The sequence below is a fragment of the Euprymna scolopes genome, chromosome 1 (assembly GCF_053919585.1).
Source record: "Euprymna scolopes isolate OS-2025 chromosome 1, ASM5391958v1, whole genome shotgun sequence".
NCBI lineage: Eukaryota > Metazoa > Mollusca > Cephalopoda > Sepiida > Sepiolidae > Euprymna > Euprymna scolopes.
In genome coordinates this window covers 136,686,122-136,703,056 of record NC_136482.1, presented here as the reverse complement: position 1 = coordinate 136,703,056, position 16,935 = coordinate 136,686,122, and the positions used below count along the sequence as shown (strand labels likewise).

At 33.6% G+C, this 16,935-nt stretch overlaps 1 protein-coding gene across 2 annotated transcripts in view; it reads right to left on the bottom strand.

Moving 5' to 3' along the window:
* The window catches only part of LOC145280053 (nucleoporin 88-like), a 910,024-nt gene that overhangs the window by 590,040 nt on the left and 303,049 nt on the right, over positions 1-16,935 (bottom strand). For both annotated transcript variants that reach the window (XM_080131737.1, XM_080131747.1), the window contains exon 2: positions 13,541-13,701. In XM_080131737.1, the coding sequence (XP_079987863.1) occupies positions 13,541-13,701 (161 nt within the window). The remainder of the gene's footprint in view (positions 1-13,540; positions 13,702-16,935) is intronic.

The window sequence follows — 16,935 nt, the reverse complement described above, 5'->3', positions numbered from 1 at the left end:
TCAATGTATCTATTCCAGTTCATGTTCCCTGTAAACATTAGGCCAAGGAGTTTAAAGGAAGTACTTTCAGGTAATGTGTTCTTGGCCATTGCTATTGGTAGTATAGAAGCTTTCTTGTAATTATTGAAGGAAGCAAGCTTAGTCTTGGCAGCATTGAAGGTGATCATCCATTTTTGTCACCATTCCACTACAGATTGGAGGTCATCCTCTAGTGTTTTTGCTATTTCCTCAGATATGTATTCATTTGTTTTCCCCTCGTGCCTGTCATCAAATATACCCATCTGAGAAATAATTTTATCAGGGAAGTCATTCATGAATATCAAGAATAATAAAGGTCCAAGGATAGACCCCCAAGATATACTCACATTTATATTATACTAGACTACCCGTGACCCGTTGGGTCAGTATGTTATATTAGCTATGGAATTCATGTATGAGCATAACACTTGTGACGTAAAGAAAATAGTTATTTTTTTTTGACATAACAGAAACATTTCTATGAAAGTATATTAAAATGAAAAAAGAATATAGATAGATTTCTAGGAGTCGTTCTGTTTATTATAATTGATTATTTTTGAAAAAAATTGTTTACAGTTACTGAAATACAAGTGCACTGAACAGATACCATAATACTTATTATAGTTAAATTCAAATTTTGATATATCTGTTTTTTTGGGGGGTTTTTTTTTACATTGTTTATTTCAGTATTATGTTTAAGTTATTTTAAACCCCACTCTTCCCATGTTAAATAATAATTTCGAAATAATAATGTTAATACTTCAGTGCGCAGGTCAAAATCTGCAAAAGAAACGATTTGTGTTTATTTGTTTACGTTGTTATGGGTTAATGTTTCTGCGTGTATGCGCAACCAGATGTCTAAACCGGAAAGTGGGTTACATCACTCATTACAAGGTCATTTGAGTTTTATAATTATATAGATTGTCTAGATGTATGACCATCAAGGACAACCTGGATTTTTCTCTTACTTAAGGATTTAATTACATTATGTATTCTTCCAGTGATACCATATGATCTAATTTTCCTTAAAAGACCATCGTGGCATACCTTGTAAAAAGCTTAGATATATCTAGAGCTATCGCTCTACCCTCCCCTATTTTGTCCAGTGAACAGTATATATGTTCAGAGATTACAGTTACGATATCTGCTGTGGAACGGGCTTATCTGAATCCATATTGATTGTCGGTCAGGAGTTTAGCAGCTGTAAGGTGATGGACTAGAGCTTGATGATTAAAGGACTCAAATATTTTGGCGATAAGCGGGAGAAGACTAATGGGGCGATAATTTAATGGGTCAGTTTTTTCGCCAGAATTCTTGAAAACTGGTACCACAGAAGCGGTTTTCCAGCAGTCAGGAAAGCAAGATTCGTTGAGGCATTTGTTGTAAAGTTAGGAGAGAACTGGAGCAACCTCAGCGTAGCATTTTTTTAAGAGCACAGCCAGAATGAGATCGGGTCAACATGCTTTTGAGGTGTCTAGGTTTGTTATGATACCTTGTACCTGAGAAGGGGTGATTTTCAAATCATCTAGTGTGGCGTTTGTCTGCAAAGGAAAGTCAAAGAGGGAATGGTGTGCCGGGTCCAATGTGTAGTTAGAGGCAAACTGACTGGCAAGCAGGTTAGCCTTCTCGGTTGTCATGCAAACAACTTCATGATTGTTTGATAGTGAGGGAATCGTTGACTGCCCATTATTTACTACACTGTTGCAGATTTTCCAAAAATTACGAGTTCCTAATTTCTGCGCTTTGATGCGTTTTCTGGTGGTTTCAATTGTAATCTGTCTTAGCTGTCGCTATTTCTCTCTTACAGTTACTTCTAGCTTCTATATATTTGTCTGTTTGAACTGGACTTATGTTGATTAAATCTGTGGTATGCATGCTGCCTTTGAGCAATGGCAGTTGCACAAGTAGAAGAAAACCATTGGGGAGAATGGGGCTTGCTATAGAATTTCTGTGTGGGAACATGTGCTTCAGTTGCTCTTTTGAACAATTTAGTGGTCTCATTTGCGCACTGTTCAGCTGGAAGAAAAAAGATATTTCCCCATGGGGCATCTCTGATGAGATACCTGATGGCTTCCCAGTCAGCCTTTTTGTAATACCTTGTTGTTTTGAGCAATGGGTCTTTAGTTTTGGGTCGAGAATTTAGAGCGATGTCTACCATTATCACAGCATGATCAGCATTCCTGAGTGGGCTGTGGGCATTCGTTGTACAATCATAGGGAACTGTGGTCAGAAATAGATCTAAACTGAGGCATGTTGATCTTGCTGGTCTGGGAAATGTGTCGGAAATGTAACCGTCTGTGATAGGGAATGAGATATAGAGAAGCTATGTGTTGTGCTACCGGCTATGTCTGTGTAATAGAAAACCCAAGCCAGTTACTGTGGTGGACATTAAAGTCACCAAATACATGTACTTGTGCACTAGTATCAAGGGAGTGTGCTATATCTATGCTGCCAGAGACTTTGTTTATTAGGGTGCAGTCTTGAGTCGAGGGAGAGCGGTAGAGAAAATACAAGTAGCTAATATTATGTTGCATCTTTAGTCTGAAGCACATAAAGGCTTGATCGTTTGATTCTAATTATTTATTTGGGCAGTCTTGCGGTTAAGCCCGGCAAACTCGAAAGTAAGTTTGACACCTCTAGAAGGGTCACATCAGTATTTGCACCGTCAAATCACGATATTACAAATTATTAGTTTTAAAATATAAAATCTATGTATCTATAAAAGTGAACGTGTGTATGTGTGTCTGTGTACATTTCCCTACGCAATAACTGTCAATTTTAAGTCTACAGACTCGAAATTTGATATACAGCGTACTGAAATTTGGGAAAATCTTTATAATCCATTTTCAGACAGAAATTTGGCTGTTAAGGGGTCAAAGTTCAATGATTTGACCTTTGAGAACTTTACCAAACTCCTCCGCCAATTTTGGGTCTAAACACTTGAAATTTTAGATATAGGTTCCTTGGACATGGATCTAACTTAATACCTTGATTTGAACCCCAAACAATAAATGTTAAGGGGTCATAATAGGGGTCAAAGTTAAAAAAAATTGACCGCTTTTTTTTGTTTTTGCTCAACATACACCTCCAAACACTCGGGCAATGCCGGGGTGAAATCCTAGTAAAAACTATTTAATATTTTATAAAAAATATTTAAAAAATTAGTTAAATATTCTTATTTGTATTTTCTTTTATTATGTACAACAAAGTTTCACGGTTTTAAAAAAATATTTAAAAAATTAGTTAAATATTCTTATTTGTATTTTCTTTTATTATGTACAACAAAGTTTCACGGTTTTAAAAAAATATTTTAAAAATTAGTTAAATATTCTTATTTGTATTTTCTTTTATTATGTACAACAAAGTTTCACGGTTTTAAAAAAATATTTTAATATTTTTTAAAATTTAATTTGAGAGTAAAACCGTCAAATCATGATATTATGAATTATTAATGTTTTCAAATATTTTTTAAATATTTTCAAATATATTATTTAAGAATATTTTATTTCAAATTTTACGCTTTTACACATGACAAAGTTTCAGTTTTTTTTATATTATATTTTGTTCTGTTAAGACAATAATACACTTTCTGAAAATTGTTTCCATTTTCTGTTAAATAAATCGTTATAAATATACGCACACATAGACGATACAGAATGTTGTCAAACAAACAAAAAAAGAAAGAACAAAAGAAAAAACACGCTGTAGTGTGCGTGTGTGCGTTTAGTATTAGTACGAATAATTCCATAACAAAAATTACATTGTTGCGTCGATTTTTTTCTCGTTGCTAAGCGACGACCTTGCAAAATGGCTGATCATATTAGAAAAAAAAAACACAATAATACATAGTTTTACCAGTTGTCGATAAATTTCGATACATTTCAATGCACTAAAATACACACACACACACACATATATATATATAGAGAGAGAGAGTAGTAGTAGTAGTTTTAGCAGACAGTTAAATGTTATGTTATGGTAGTATAAATAGTCGCTCGGTTGGAAAACCCTTAAGGATCGATTTTTAAAAAAAGATTTTTTTTTTAAATCAATATTATATCAAATTATATAAAATAATATTTGAAATGAAACAGAAGAACATGGAGATTATTATTATTATTACTATTCCAAAGGAATTCATTAAATATTTGGCGAGGAAATTAAAAATTTGTTTTTTGAAGCAGTACCTATGGCGTCATTACTCAATAGTAGTCTCCAAGTAACATTTTGTTTTCGAGCAGTTACTTGCTCGACTAATAAATATTTGATTAATTGTAAAGAAAAATAATTAACTTTTTATATTTATCAAATTATTTATAAGCGAGAAATACACACACAAAAGTTCAGAAAGGTTTGATATTATATACATACTAGCAGGTCAGCAGGCGTTGCTCAGTTGTAAAATAAGCATTAATATCATATTTTAATTCATGCAGATTTCTTATCATTACAAACCTTATCGATTATTATCCAATATATAGTAATGATTTCAAAAGTTATAAAAAAATATGGGTACCATATTGGGTACCATTGGCTAGAATCGAAACCAAAATAGTTAATATTCCAGCCTTAATCGTTATTTATCTCTTCAGTGTCGTTACCATCTGAACTATCAACATGGATATAAAGTGACTTTGAGCTATGAATGTTTAATTTCGTGCATGCGCAAAACAGCAGGCGTTTCATTCTGCTTATCCTGCCAGGGTTAACAGTTTCGTTTTTAATTTTGGCCCTTTAGCAGCAATTTTTCCTTGCTAAAAACCAAATCAAAAGTGTGTTACAGGTCCATATACTCTATATATCAAATTTCGACTCTGTAGAACAAATATCCAGAGAGGAGTTTGATAGAGACTTTTGACACACACACCGACAAGGTCACTTATATAGATATATATAAAAATATTTGTGTGCTATAACGTTTTTATCATAAATTCTATGCAATTATGCAGAATGTAGAAACTCTGCATAAATAAAATTCAGTCAAATAGAACCTATCATCTAATAAGAAACAATAAAAATAAGTAATTAAATAATGCTGTTTTTTTAAAAGAATAGGCAAATTAGTTAACCTTCATGTAATCACTCGCATATATTATACTGAGTATACTAAAGAAGTACATTTTAATAATTTTTAAATAAAAAAAACTTAGGTTTTAATATCAACGTCAGAGCAAGACAAAGACTCTACTTTATAGATATACAGATATCCAACATTATTAAAATATTTTGATATTTCAGTTCTATGGATACAGATACTACACTTTGTTCCTAGGCATAAAATCAGTAAGCAACATTTACTTAGCACACTGATGAACAATGAATAAAAAAAATCTACTCTAATATTTTTTCTCAAATAAAATGATTTATTAGAGAAAAGAATATCAGAGTAGGGCAAAAAAAATAATTTTTAAAAATCTGTGGAAATCAGAGAAAATTCAATTTTAAAATTAGTTTATTAAAGCACTTGTGTTTTGTTTTCTTCTGTGAAAAAAAATCTCACACCCAAATCTCCAAACTTAATTTGTGGATATCCAAAAATTTAATTAGCCTTATGCAAAGCTTAAGACGAACACCTGCTAATAAGGGGTTGATCCATAAACCTGTTAACATTGTAAATGAGGATTTACAATGAAAGTAAATTTGTATGAAAAAAAACCTGTTTGAGATTGGGGAGAGAGGGAGAAGGATATTATGCAGAGGCGGTATGGGGGTAGATTGCTTACATAGCAACTTGCAATACAATTAATTTCTGAATCAGAGAAAGATCAAAAAAAAAAGAAGGTAGATATGATAAGTCTATTTCGACTGGAATTTCTAAAGAAAGTTACTCATATTTGCTGTAAATATCAGCTGGCGGAAATTTTTACTGTATTTTGAGTCAATAAAATGAGAGCATTTTATGTATCTCAACAGCAGGTGCATCACGGATAAAGCAGTAAAACAGAACAGGGTCAACCAACTATCAGATACCTATACCTGAAGCCCTATATCCACAGATCTGGCTGTAATTAACACTGCAAATAGAATACTGCATAGAAACTAAGAAATCCTGAAAATTTGAGCACATACTTTAAAGTGGTTTCCAATTTAGCGTGTTTTTTGTTTTGGCATAAGTAGCATGATTTTGTGATATTATCTCTTTGTATACTTTCTGATTGAAAGAAAATTCACCCAGGTACGTTTTTTGACCCAAGGGATAGAAAAATTGGTATTAGATTGACTAAAAAAAAAATGAAGCATTATAGAGATATTAAGGGTTTTGGGATTTTTCTATATGTGACCAAAATATCAAATAAAAAAGTATGTAGCTGGCATGGTAACGCATTACTTTTTTCATATTTTTTTTTATATAATAAATTGACTCTGGACCAAAAATGATAAAAGTTCTTGCTCCACTCATACACAGTGTCTGTTGAAAGTCAGGTATATTTGGAAAATATTCCCTATTTACTCCCCCTTCTCCTGGCTATTGGATGTGATAATCAATTTAGACATTTCTTAAACTCACTTCACGCCTTAATTTTGAAATAAATTTGCAAGTAGCCAAATGCTAAAACAGTTAAGTTCTGGTAACAATTTCCAAGATCTAGCAGTCTTCAAGATTAGTTGCTGAGGGTTAGAAACACCATGCCATGATAAAAGTATGCTTTTTTTTTAAATACAAAACTAGTAATAAGATGGTAAAAAGTATTATTTCAAGTCAACAATTTTGATTAAGAAACTTCTTGAGAAACTTTTTAACCCTCAAAAGACCACGAAGGTTATTTTGACAGAACTTTTTAAACTTTTGTCTATATTTTCCTGAAAACGTGATTTTGTTTGCTCTGATTTTCTATATAGCTTCCTGAATATTTCTAACCTATTATATAATGTCAAAAAATCATAAATTTACAAAATAATTTTCTCCAGGGGTGTCCTAGAGAATAACCCCTATCAATTTTTTGAGAAATTCCAAAATAATAAAAGTGACCTAAAATGATCAAAATATGCTTTATTGCTTTACACAATTGGATATTAAAACGATGTGAAATCTATATGAAAACATACATATATGAAATCTATATGAAAACATAAAGTGTATATAGTAGCAAAACTTGATGAAATATGGCCAAAAATTGGTTCTTCTGAAAATTAGCATTTTTCTTAAAATCACAAGATTTCTTGACTTGGCCATACTTCTTTTTGAAGCCTACTGCACCGTAACAAAATGCAAAGCACTGCTAAATTTTGTAAATATATAATCTTAGGAGGTTAAAGAATGCATAGAATATAAAATTATTTCAATTTCTTGTGTTTTGCGGGGTTTATATACATTTTTAAATTCCGAGTCAAGTTGACCCTCAACCCCAAATATATGGTTTTGCGAGAATAAAAAAAAAATCCTACATTACCTTATTGGCTCCAGTAAAAAAAAAGTGAAAATGGTATATTTGTATAGCAAAGGGTGTTCAGTTAGTTTGTGATTCTTCTAACAAAGAGTGCATCGCTGTAAAAACTGCCGTGGCAGAGAAGCATTGCAAAAATTCTTAGATGAAGAGCTGTATGATATGAACCCCGATGAAGAATTTCATTTTAGTTAATGGCACACAACCGGCCATGCAACATTAAGTATCCATATACGCAGAATATAAAGATCTGTTGACTGACACCTTTGATAATCTTACTAGATACTCATATCTAACATAATGCTAAGCCAGATACTTGAATCAAAAGAAAGTCCTTGTTCTGGGATACTTTGCAGAAAACTTCCAATTTTTAATACAAGACAAAATTCAAAGTTATCATTAGAGCAAGGTATATTGCCCCCTGCACCCAGTAGTGATTTACTACCGAGATTCTGATCAGCAGCTAAAGCACATTTCATTGTATTTTTTTTCTGATGACAAAACCCATGACACTGCATTCATGTATCAAGCTCGGACACTAACTGTTCACATAATCCAGACCTTATTACTGCATGTGAACAAAATGATTTATTTCGTGATGGCTGCAGATCTCAATATAAAAACTTCAAGAATTTCATCAATTTATGCTTGCATAAGGACTTTGGTATTGAAGGTGAGTGGGTTTTCGTCGTCACCAGTCATGGAAAATTCCCTTGTGATGGAATAGGTTTAATGCCATGTGGCTAAGTTGTCTCTCTAACCCTAACTCTAAATGATCAAATCCTAGATTATAAAGCCATTCTTGCTGTCTGCCAGATGTCTGCTATCCGTTTCTTTGCGATCAGTAAAGAAACCATTGAGGAGATGAGGAAACAGCTTGAAGCAAGGTTTTCCAGGGGAGACAAGGTGCCAGGAACCAGAGCTAGTCACGTTTTTTGTACTATTGTCAGCATCACAAATTGGCCATAAGTTGTCCAGTGTGGATGAACTATATATTGATATATTGACTAACTTGCCATCAATTCTTTGTATCTCTGACATCACACCAATGCAATATATAACCTGTATTTATAACTTTTTCTGGTGGGTTGTTATCGTGAATGAAATAAATGCAGAGAAAGCTAATGTAACAGTCAACTTCATGCATCCCCATGGACCACGCAAGAAATTCAGTTGGTCGCAGATTGATGATACATGGTTTGTTCCCATCAGAAAAATTCTTTGTGTCCCCAACAACATTTACCGGAATGACATACACAATAACTGACCAAGAGCATCAAAAAACTATTCTGCGTTTCAGTGTCATAAAGAACACAACAATAATTCACTTATTGGGCACAGGTAAAAAAATCTAAAAACCTCTCCATATCATATCTTTATAAGCCTTCAGGGTTTAGCAAATCTGATACCATTTTTGGATTGTTTGGATCAAAAAACTTAACTGGGTGAATTTTCAGAGCCATACAATCTTCCAATTACAAAATTGTCGCCCGGGCATTGCATCATGCAACTTACGCGAAAACGAAAAATGTTCTAAATTGGAAATCGCTTCAAGTTGCACGCTCAAATTTTCAAGATTTCTTAGTTTCCTATATCGTTTATCTGCAGTGCAAACTACAGCCAGATCTATGGATATGGATGTCTGTTTGTGTGTGTCTACATTTCCCTACCAAACTACTCTGTCAATTTTCAGTCTACAGACTCAAAATTTGACATAAAGGGTATTGAGATGTGGTAAAATCTTTTTAATCGGTTTTTGGTCAGAAATTTGGCTGTCAAAGGGTCAAAGTTCAATGATATGACCTTTGGAAACTATCAAACTTCTCCGCCAATTTTAGGTCTAAATACTTGAAATTTTAGATGTAGGTTACTTGGAGATGGATCAGACTTTTTAATTTGATTTGAGCCCAAAACAATAAATGTTAAGGGGTCAAAGTTTTAAAAAAATTGACCTCTGCGGTCTCTACCAAATTACTCGGCCAATTTTTGGTCTAAAAATTTGAAATTTTACATAAAGGGTATTCAGAGATAGGGCAAGCTTTTTAATTGGTTTTTGGCCAAAAATTTGGCTGCCATGGGGGTCAAAGTTCAAAAGAATTGACCTTTGTGGTCTCTAGCAAATTATTCAGCTAATTTTTGGTCTTAACATTTGAAATTTTACATAAAGAGTATTCAGACATGCAGCAAGCTGTCTTTGAGCGAAAATTTGGCTGCCAAGAGGTCAAAGTTGAAAGAGTTCACCTTTGCAGACTATCAAACTCCTTCGCCAATTTTGGGTCTAAACATTTGAAATTTTAGATGTAGGTTACCAGGACATGAATCAAACTTGATATATAACTAGCACCGTGTGTGTTTGTGTGTATGTATGTGTGTGCTGGGGTGGAGAGGGCTCCCGTAAGCCGTGGTGAAGGCAACCTTTCTAGGAGAAGCAGATCTGATTTAAAAAACCATAAAGCGGGAGACCAGTACCCGCATTAAACTGGTCTGCAGTTTAACTTGTTGCTGGTTATCTTGTTCTTGCTTGTTGCTGGATCTCAGCATTTTGAACCGAGAAAGAGACTTAGTTGTCGTACAAAGCTAAAACTCTGTAACATCATCTGTGTATAGATACTCTCCCAGGCATTTGTCTATAAAAATGGTCCTGTGGCGATGGAAGTCATTTTTGGGTTCCTGGACTTTAAGTGTCTGAGGGAGTGGCACTCGTCTGATAAGACGTTGCAATCATCATATGCTCATAAAATTATGAACAGTACATAAGTCCCGAGCCAAGCCAGGCTGAACTGCTAGTATATATATATATATATAACTCAGGAACTTTCACTTATACTTTCAACCTGATTATACCATCAAAGTCTCCTGTTCTGCACACATTTATACAGTCCAGATTTAATTTTCCACTGAGATCAGCAAATCTTACCCTGTTTTAAAGACTTTCATTAAACATCCATTATATTATCATGTTATTTCTCTCCATACAACACATGTCCTCATTAATCAGGTTTCACTTGCATATGTCATCACACTACTTACGCATGCCTGATAGACTCTTAGCTTCATTGACACATGTAATGCTTTGCTGGTTAGTAATGATCAAATTTTGTTGAACATATTCTATCCACTATTAAATTCCAGCTGTCAAATTAGCACTTGCTCCATCATCTGCTCTAATGGTATCGCCAAGGTAACAGAATATATATTTTTTTTTTAAATGGAAGTCACCACTTATCAAGGCCCAGAGGCCACTCAGGGATAAGGGTTAGTGTGTGTACAGTAATCAATAGGACAATATTGTAGTAGTCGTTAGTAATGGAGATTTGATAAAGTGTCTTACTTAAGGGGGTGGTTCATCAGGAATTTGTTTATGTTGGAATTGAAAACATCCAAATTGTAGTCAGGTGGGAAACAGGAAAACGGAACAGAGTTCCACAGTCGTGCACTTCTAAGAAAGAAGCTTTGTTCATGGAATCTACGTTTTGATTTAGGCACGGATAAAGAGAGGGGAAAATTACTGACAGTCGTTTCAGATAGATGAGTGTTTTTCGTGAAAGATTGGCGAGAGGGGACCAGAGACTGGAGCTCAGACGAGCACTTGCCATGGAAATAATGATAAAACAACAACAGGCTCGCAAAGTCCCTTCTGTGGGAGAGAGGTTGCAGGGAAGAGAAAAGGGCATCCCCCACTAGGCTACGAAGTCTATTTTGTACACTGTCAAGGCAGCTCCTGTCCAGATATGGCAGCAGTACTTCATCCTTGAACGTACTTGGCTTTTATATAGATAGAGAATTGCATCAGTAGTGATATATCTACTGGAGAAGTACAAGGATCCCACTATTTTTCCAGCAACCTTGGCAACAGATCTGATGTACGCATTTAATTTCAGATCAGAAGTAAAGGGCAATCCCAGCAGCTTGTCAAAACATGGAGCCTCCCCAAGACGAGAGCCTTCCATTTCAATTGATGCCAGATGGGGATCAGAGGGTTGATGATGTATAGATAGAAGCTTGGTTTTAGATGCATTAAAAGTAACCAGCCACCTCTTTCACCATTGTACCATGTGCTCAAGATCAGAGGAGAGAGAATCAGAGAGAACTTTGTCATTTACGACCTTTGATGTGTTGCCATAGATGGTCGTGTCATCAACATAGATATCAACGAATGATTTAAGTATGTTTTGGTAGATCATTGATGTAGATCAGGAAGAGAGTTGGGCCCAGGATGGACCCTTGAGGGACACCAACATTAATACTGTAGGCTTCTGATTTCTGCCCATCAACCACTACCCTTATGAGCCTATCAGAGAGAAATGATTTAATAATCGAGAAAACATTTCCAGTTATACCGTAGCTGGAAATCTTATGAAGTAGGCCTTTATGCCATACCTTATCAAAGGCTTTTGATATGTCAAGAGCAATTGCCTTTTGTCAAGAGTCACTAATCCTATGGGATATAACAGCACATCTGCTGTAGATCTAGCAGAATGGAAACCATATTGCATGTCACTAAGAAGGTCATTTCTGCTGAGGTGGTTGACTACTTCTTTATTTAATATTGATTCCAGCAACTTACTCATGACACAGGAGACTTATTGGTCTTTACTAAGAGGGAGATAACCTGTCGCCTGAAGTCTTAAATACAGGGCATACTGATGAAGTTTTCCAGGGTGTTGGGAAGCAATTCTCCTTAAACAGTTTTGTAAGTATGGGGGCAAGTTCTGGTTGAAGCTTTTTCAACACTATAATTGGAATGCTGTCAGGGCCTGTTGCTTTACTGGAATCAAGGTTCTTGATTAGCTTGGCGACATCACACACAGATATTTGTATGTTGCATAGCGTGTTGTCTGTTATAGGAGGAAATACGGGGAGTTGATACCCTTCGTCGCATTCTTGGCAAATAATTTGGCTTTTTCTGATGCTGATGAGATGACCTCAGGTCCATTGATGATGGTTGGGATAGAATGCATGCATGTTCAGGATCCTGTTTGCTATTTGCTAAAACTGGTGAGAACTAAGCCACTGCTCAGCTACTTTGGATTTAACGGACTGAGCATATAGCTCTCTTGCATTTTACGTTGGTAGCTATGGAAAAAGTGATTTCTGTGCGCGATGACAGCAGCACATTCTGGGGAGAACCATGGCTGGCTTTTTTGTTGGAACTTTTTGGATGGTATAAATCGGTCTATACCTACTATTAACCATTCGGTCAGGTCTGATACTATAGAGGACATATCCTTTTTAAACATGGAATTTCTGAACAACTTCAAGAACATTATCTAGCATATTTTTCAACATCTGATTCTTATTGGAAACAATTGTATATGAATGGTTCGAGGGAGGGAAGTTTTGCTTTGCCTAAATTCTTAGCATGGAACTGATTGTAATAAAACCATATTGGTTGTTGTTGTCTACAACATTTCATATTTCACTCGTGAGGGAAAGAAAAAAAAGAGAGAAAAAGAAAGAAAAAGGGAGGAAGGGAAAGAGAGGCGAAAAAAAAGAGAGATGAAAAGACAAAGGGGAAGTTGGTCATTATTTTTTCTCCCATTTCTGTCAATAGTCAATGAAAACTCTAAAAAGATCCATAAATCTCTAAAAGGGGTATCTTATTTATATTTTCCAATGACCATGAGAAGAGAAGCAGTACATTTGAGTTAGAGAGCCAAAAAAACTCTTAAATATTATTAATAAAAACAAAATATTGATCAGGATTAAATATGATAATCGATAAAAATCAATCATAAATAAAATATCTGGTCTGTGTGATTGACAAAAAAAATGTGTTTATGTATGTTGTATTAAAAAAGCTATTAACATCAATTAAATGCCTGGAGGACGTGTCTTTATTTTATAAAGAAGATCATATAAATAATTCATGTTAAAATTATCAAGTAAATTTACATTTTTAGTTCATTATCAATGCTGAAAAAGTTGATGCAAAAACTTCATATACAAGTGATACTCTTCAATTCTATTTTCCTTCAAATATAAAGAATTTAAAATTTCAATCCTTATCCATTTAACCCATGATTCTGATCCTTTGATAATTATTATAAAAGATCCACTTCTTTGCAGTTATTTTTAATTGACAAATCGAAGAAGGGATTAAAAAGAAGGGAAGTACAAGAAGATATGAGACTTACCGACAAAGGATGCTTTCAGTAGAAAAGACATTCCTTTCCCATGTTTGCGGCATCTGCATAATGGTTATGCCAACCTGACCCCATATTGCAAGACTATGACCAGATTTGTTGAACACAATTCTCTCAACAGAAAAACTAGGAACTGGGCTGCATGTCAGGATCTGTAAATAGAAAAGATTTCATTTAAAATAAAATTTTGCTTTCTTTTATCGATTTCTTAAATTTCTAACATTTTTTTTTATTTGCTCGTTCAAATTTGAACATTAAGCTATTCATTCAATAAATTTCTTTTCATGTTTATTCTTACATGAGAAGAAAACCCCAGGATATTTCTTGAAAGTAAACAAATCAATATGTTGACCGTAAATGTAACAGTTAAAGAAATCAATGAGCAATCACCAAGAAAGTTGCAATTTATAAAAAAAAAAAAAAAAAAGCTAAAGTCCAAAGATAATTTATTTGATTTACAATCTGAATGAGAGAACATGGTAATGTGTAAATATTCTCAAGTTATTAAGTCATAAACATAACGCTGGGTAATGTGAGATATATTTAGTTTAATTTCATGGAAAGATGGTAGAAGGTCCTTAGGATAAATCAGATATCTCTGATTTTTCTAAATTTTATCCATAGGCATGAGACATGAATTAATAAATATTTCAAAAGTTTCAGTTTCTTTGAATTTTAAAAGATTTTAGACGGTAGAATAGATGGTCACAATCTCCCATGTGAAAATTCAAATATATCAGATTTGTAGTAAGTTTGAGCTATAGTTATTCACTACCAATCAAACAAGATTTCCTGAATTTCCATGTCTTCTTAAGATGCCTCAAACTTAAGCCTTAAATTTTAGACATTTTCTCAAATCAAATTTATGTAACGGATTTTGATCAAAATTGGAATAGAAATATCACATAAGATTTAGTAACATTATATCTTGACTTTAATCTTCATAAGTGGACAAAACTGGTACAAAACTGTTCTGGAAATTAATTTTACTTGTTCTGGGACGGGTGCTTACCCAGTTAAATTCTAAATGAAGCTAAATATTTTTAATTTAAGAGCGATTTTGGCTTTCCATAGTAGAATTACATTTTGGATGATTTAAGACCCATAAAAGATCATTCAATCATGGTTGAAGCAATATTGATTGACTAGCGCCTTCGGTCTCTAGAGACAATGAATATCCACTGAAAGAACATAAGGATTGCACAACTACAAACTGCACTTCTGACTCAACATTGCTAAAATCTTGTGTGGGAGAAAATTCCAAGACTACAAAAAGCATTCCTGAGATTAGCGGAAAAAAACAATTGATATTATTTCAGAAATTTCTTTCTATAATAGTTGCTCTACCAAGGCTTGAGAACCTCGTCTATCCTATGATTTCATTGATAACTCGAGTGAGAAGAGAAAGATTCACACCCTTCCCAAGAGTATTTAGAGAAATCAACTTTACAACCACATCCAAACTTATGGCAGATGGCATTCTCAAACAAACATCTAAGTACTAACTTGCTTACACATTGCTTAACTTCAGTAACCTGACAAGAACCCGTGTTTCAATGGAAGTAAAGCAGACAGTGTCTGTAATTCACTTTTAGAGCGATAGCAACCTTTCTGTTCTTGAAAATTCAGAAAAAATTAAAAAAAAAAAAAAAAAAAAAAAAAACTCAATAAATAATGAAGTTCAAAATTTAGAGCTGCTTTTGAAAAATTTGAAAGATTTTTATGAGGATGATTTTAATTGAAGAATTAGGCGAAATCAAACGTTTGCTGCACTTTAATTTAAAATTCAGAATAAAAAGTTAAAACAAGGATGAACAACAGACAGAATCTAAAGTCAAAGGAAATCTTTGTAATATATTTTTCCGTTCTCAATTGATTGGATAACTCTTGTAGAAATATTTTCAATGGTATGCATGGTCATATAATTTTATTTAAATATAAAATCATTTTAGAGTTACCATTATTGAATTATTTAGTAACACATAAATTACCTTTTTCTTAATTTTCTGTGCCTGCCTGATAATTTGATAATATTGTTATCGTCAATTACTGATTTTTTTTTTTTTTATATTGACCATTTTTCTGCAGCATAAAATTTGTGGAAACTAACTCACGATTTGTTCAAAGAAAATAAACAAAAAATTTTAATTTATTTGGTTTGACATCCATTTTTCATGTATTAAAATGAGAGAAAGGAAAGAAATCTATATGTGTAGCTGCTTATGGTTTACTAATAACTAAAAATATTGAAAAAAAAAAAAAAAAAAAGAGAACGGTTTCGAAGATTATAAAATGCCTTGGAACTAATAGTATGATGTAGGCAATATCAATCAGTAATCTTTGCTAGTACTCAAACAAATCACTCCAAGAAACGAGCTGGGAAGAGAAAGTGAGGAATGCTTTTAACACTTTAAAAGCAAAACAGAGTGAACGTTCTAGCATTTAAAGAATCTCTTCTTTTGCAGAATACTCAAACTCTAGAACCGTTTGCGTTAGACAATGGTTTTGCAGACAAAACAATGAGTCTACTTAATCATTCATCCAATTTGTAAGCAGACGATACTCATCTGACAAAGAGAGCAGCTTGTAACCTTCTTTTTGTTTGGTTTCAATCAATTTATTCTCTGTTAACTATTCCATCTTTTAGTTGCAATCATTGATTGCAGCTGTATGCATGTCTATTGAATAGTAGGGTAGCAGGGTGCAGCAGCAAAAACCCTGCAGGGTTTTTTTTTTTTTTTCTGCCTTCACTTTTTTCTAAAGACAAATAATTCAATAGTTAAGTGCCAGTTTGACAAGCAGCAATCCTGGGCAATATTAGTTATAGGATTTCTTCAAATTAACCCTTACTCTTTCTTTGAAGACAGTTACAAAAAAAATGTGTGTATATATCATTTCAAAATAACAACATTAAATATGATTCTGTCATTTTTCATTATCATTTGAATTAAGTTGTTTAATAAAATAAGATAAGTAGATGATAAACACCATCATTCGGAAATAAATAGTATACACACAGGGAGTGAGAAAAGATAATTACTTTAGAAAAGCAATAAATCTGATTAGCTTCAAGTTAAACTGAGGTAACCAAGATTGAACGTTTATATATAATAATAAACAATTTGGATTATTTTGTCAAACTTGAGAATCTTTCTATCTACTTGGGGAAACTACACACAGTTTTGCACAGAATCTTTTACTTAATTCACAGAGGCAGCATACTCTCGTTCTGTCAGCCACGATCTGAACTAATTCACAATTGTATCCAGAGTATTAAGGATTGAACAATCAACACCCAATAGAGTGTGACTTACAACCGACCTTTTACCTAGTACTATATGTTATGCCACAGGTCTTTGTGAACAATCTAGTGTGAATTTTATGAG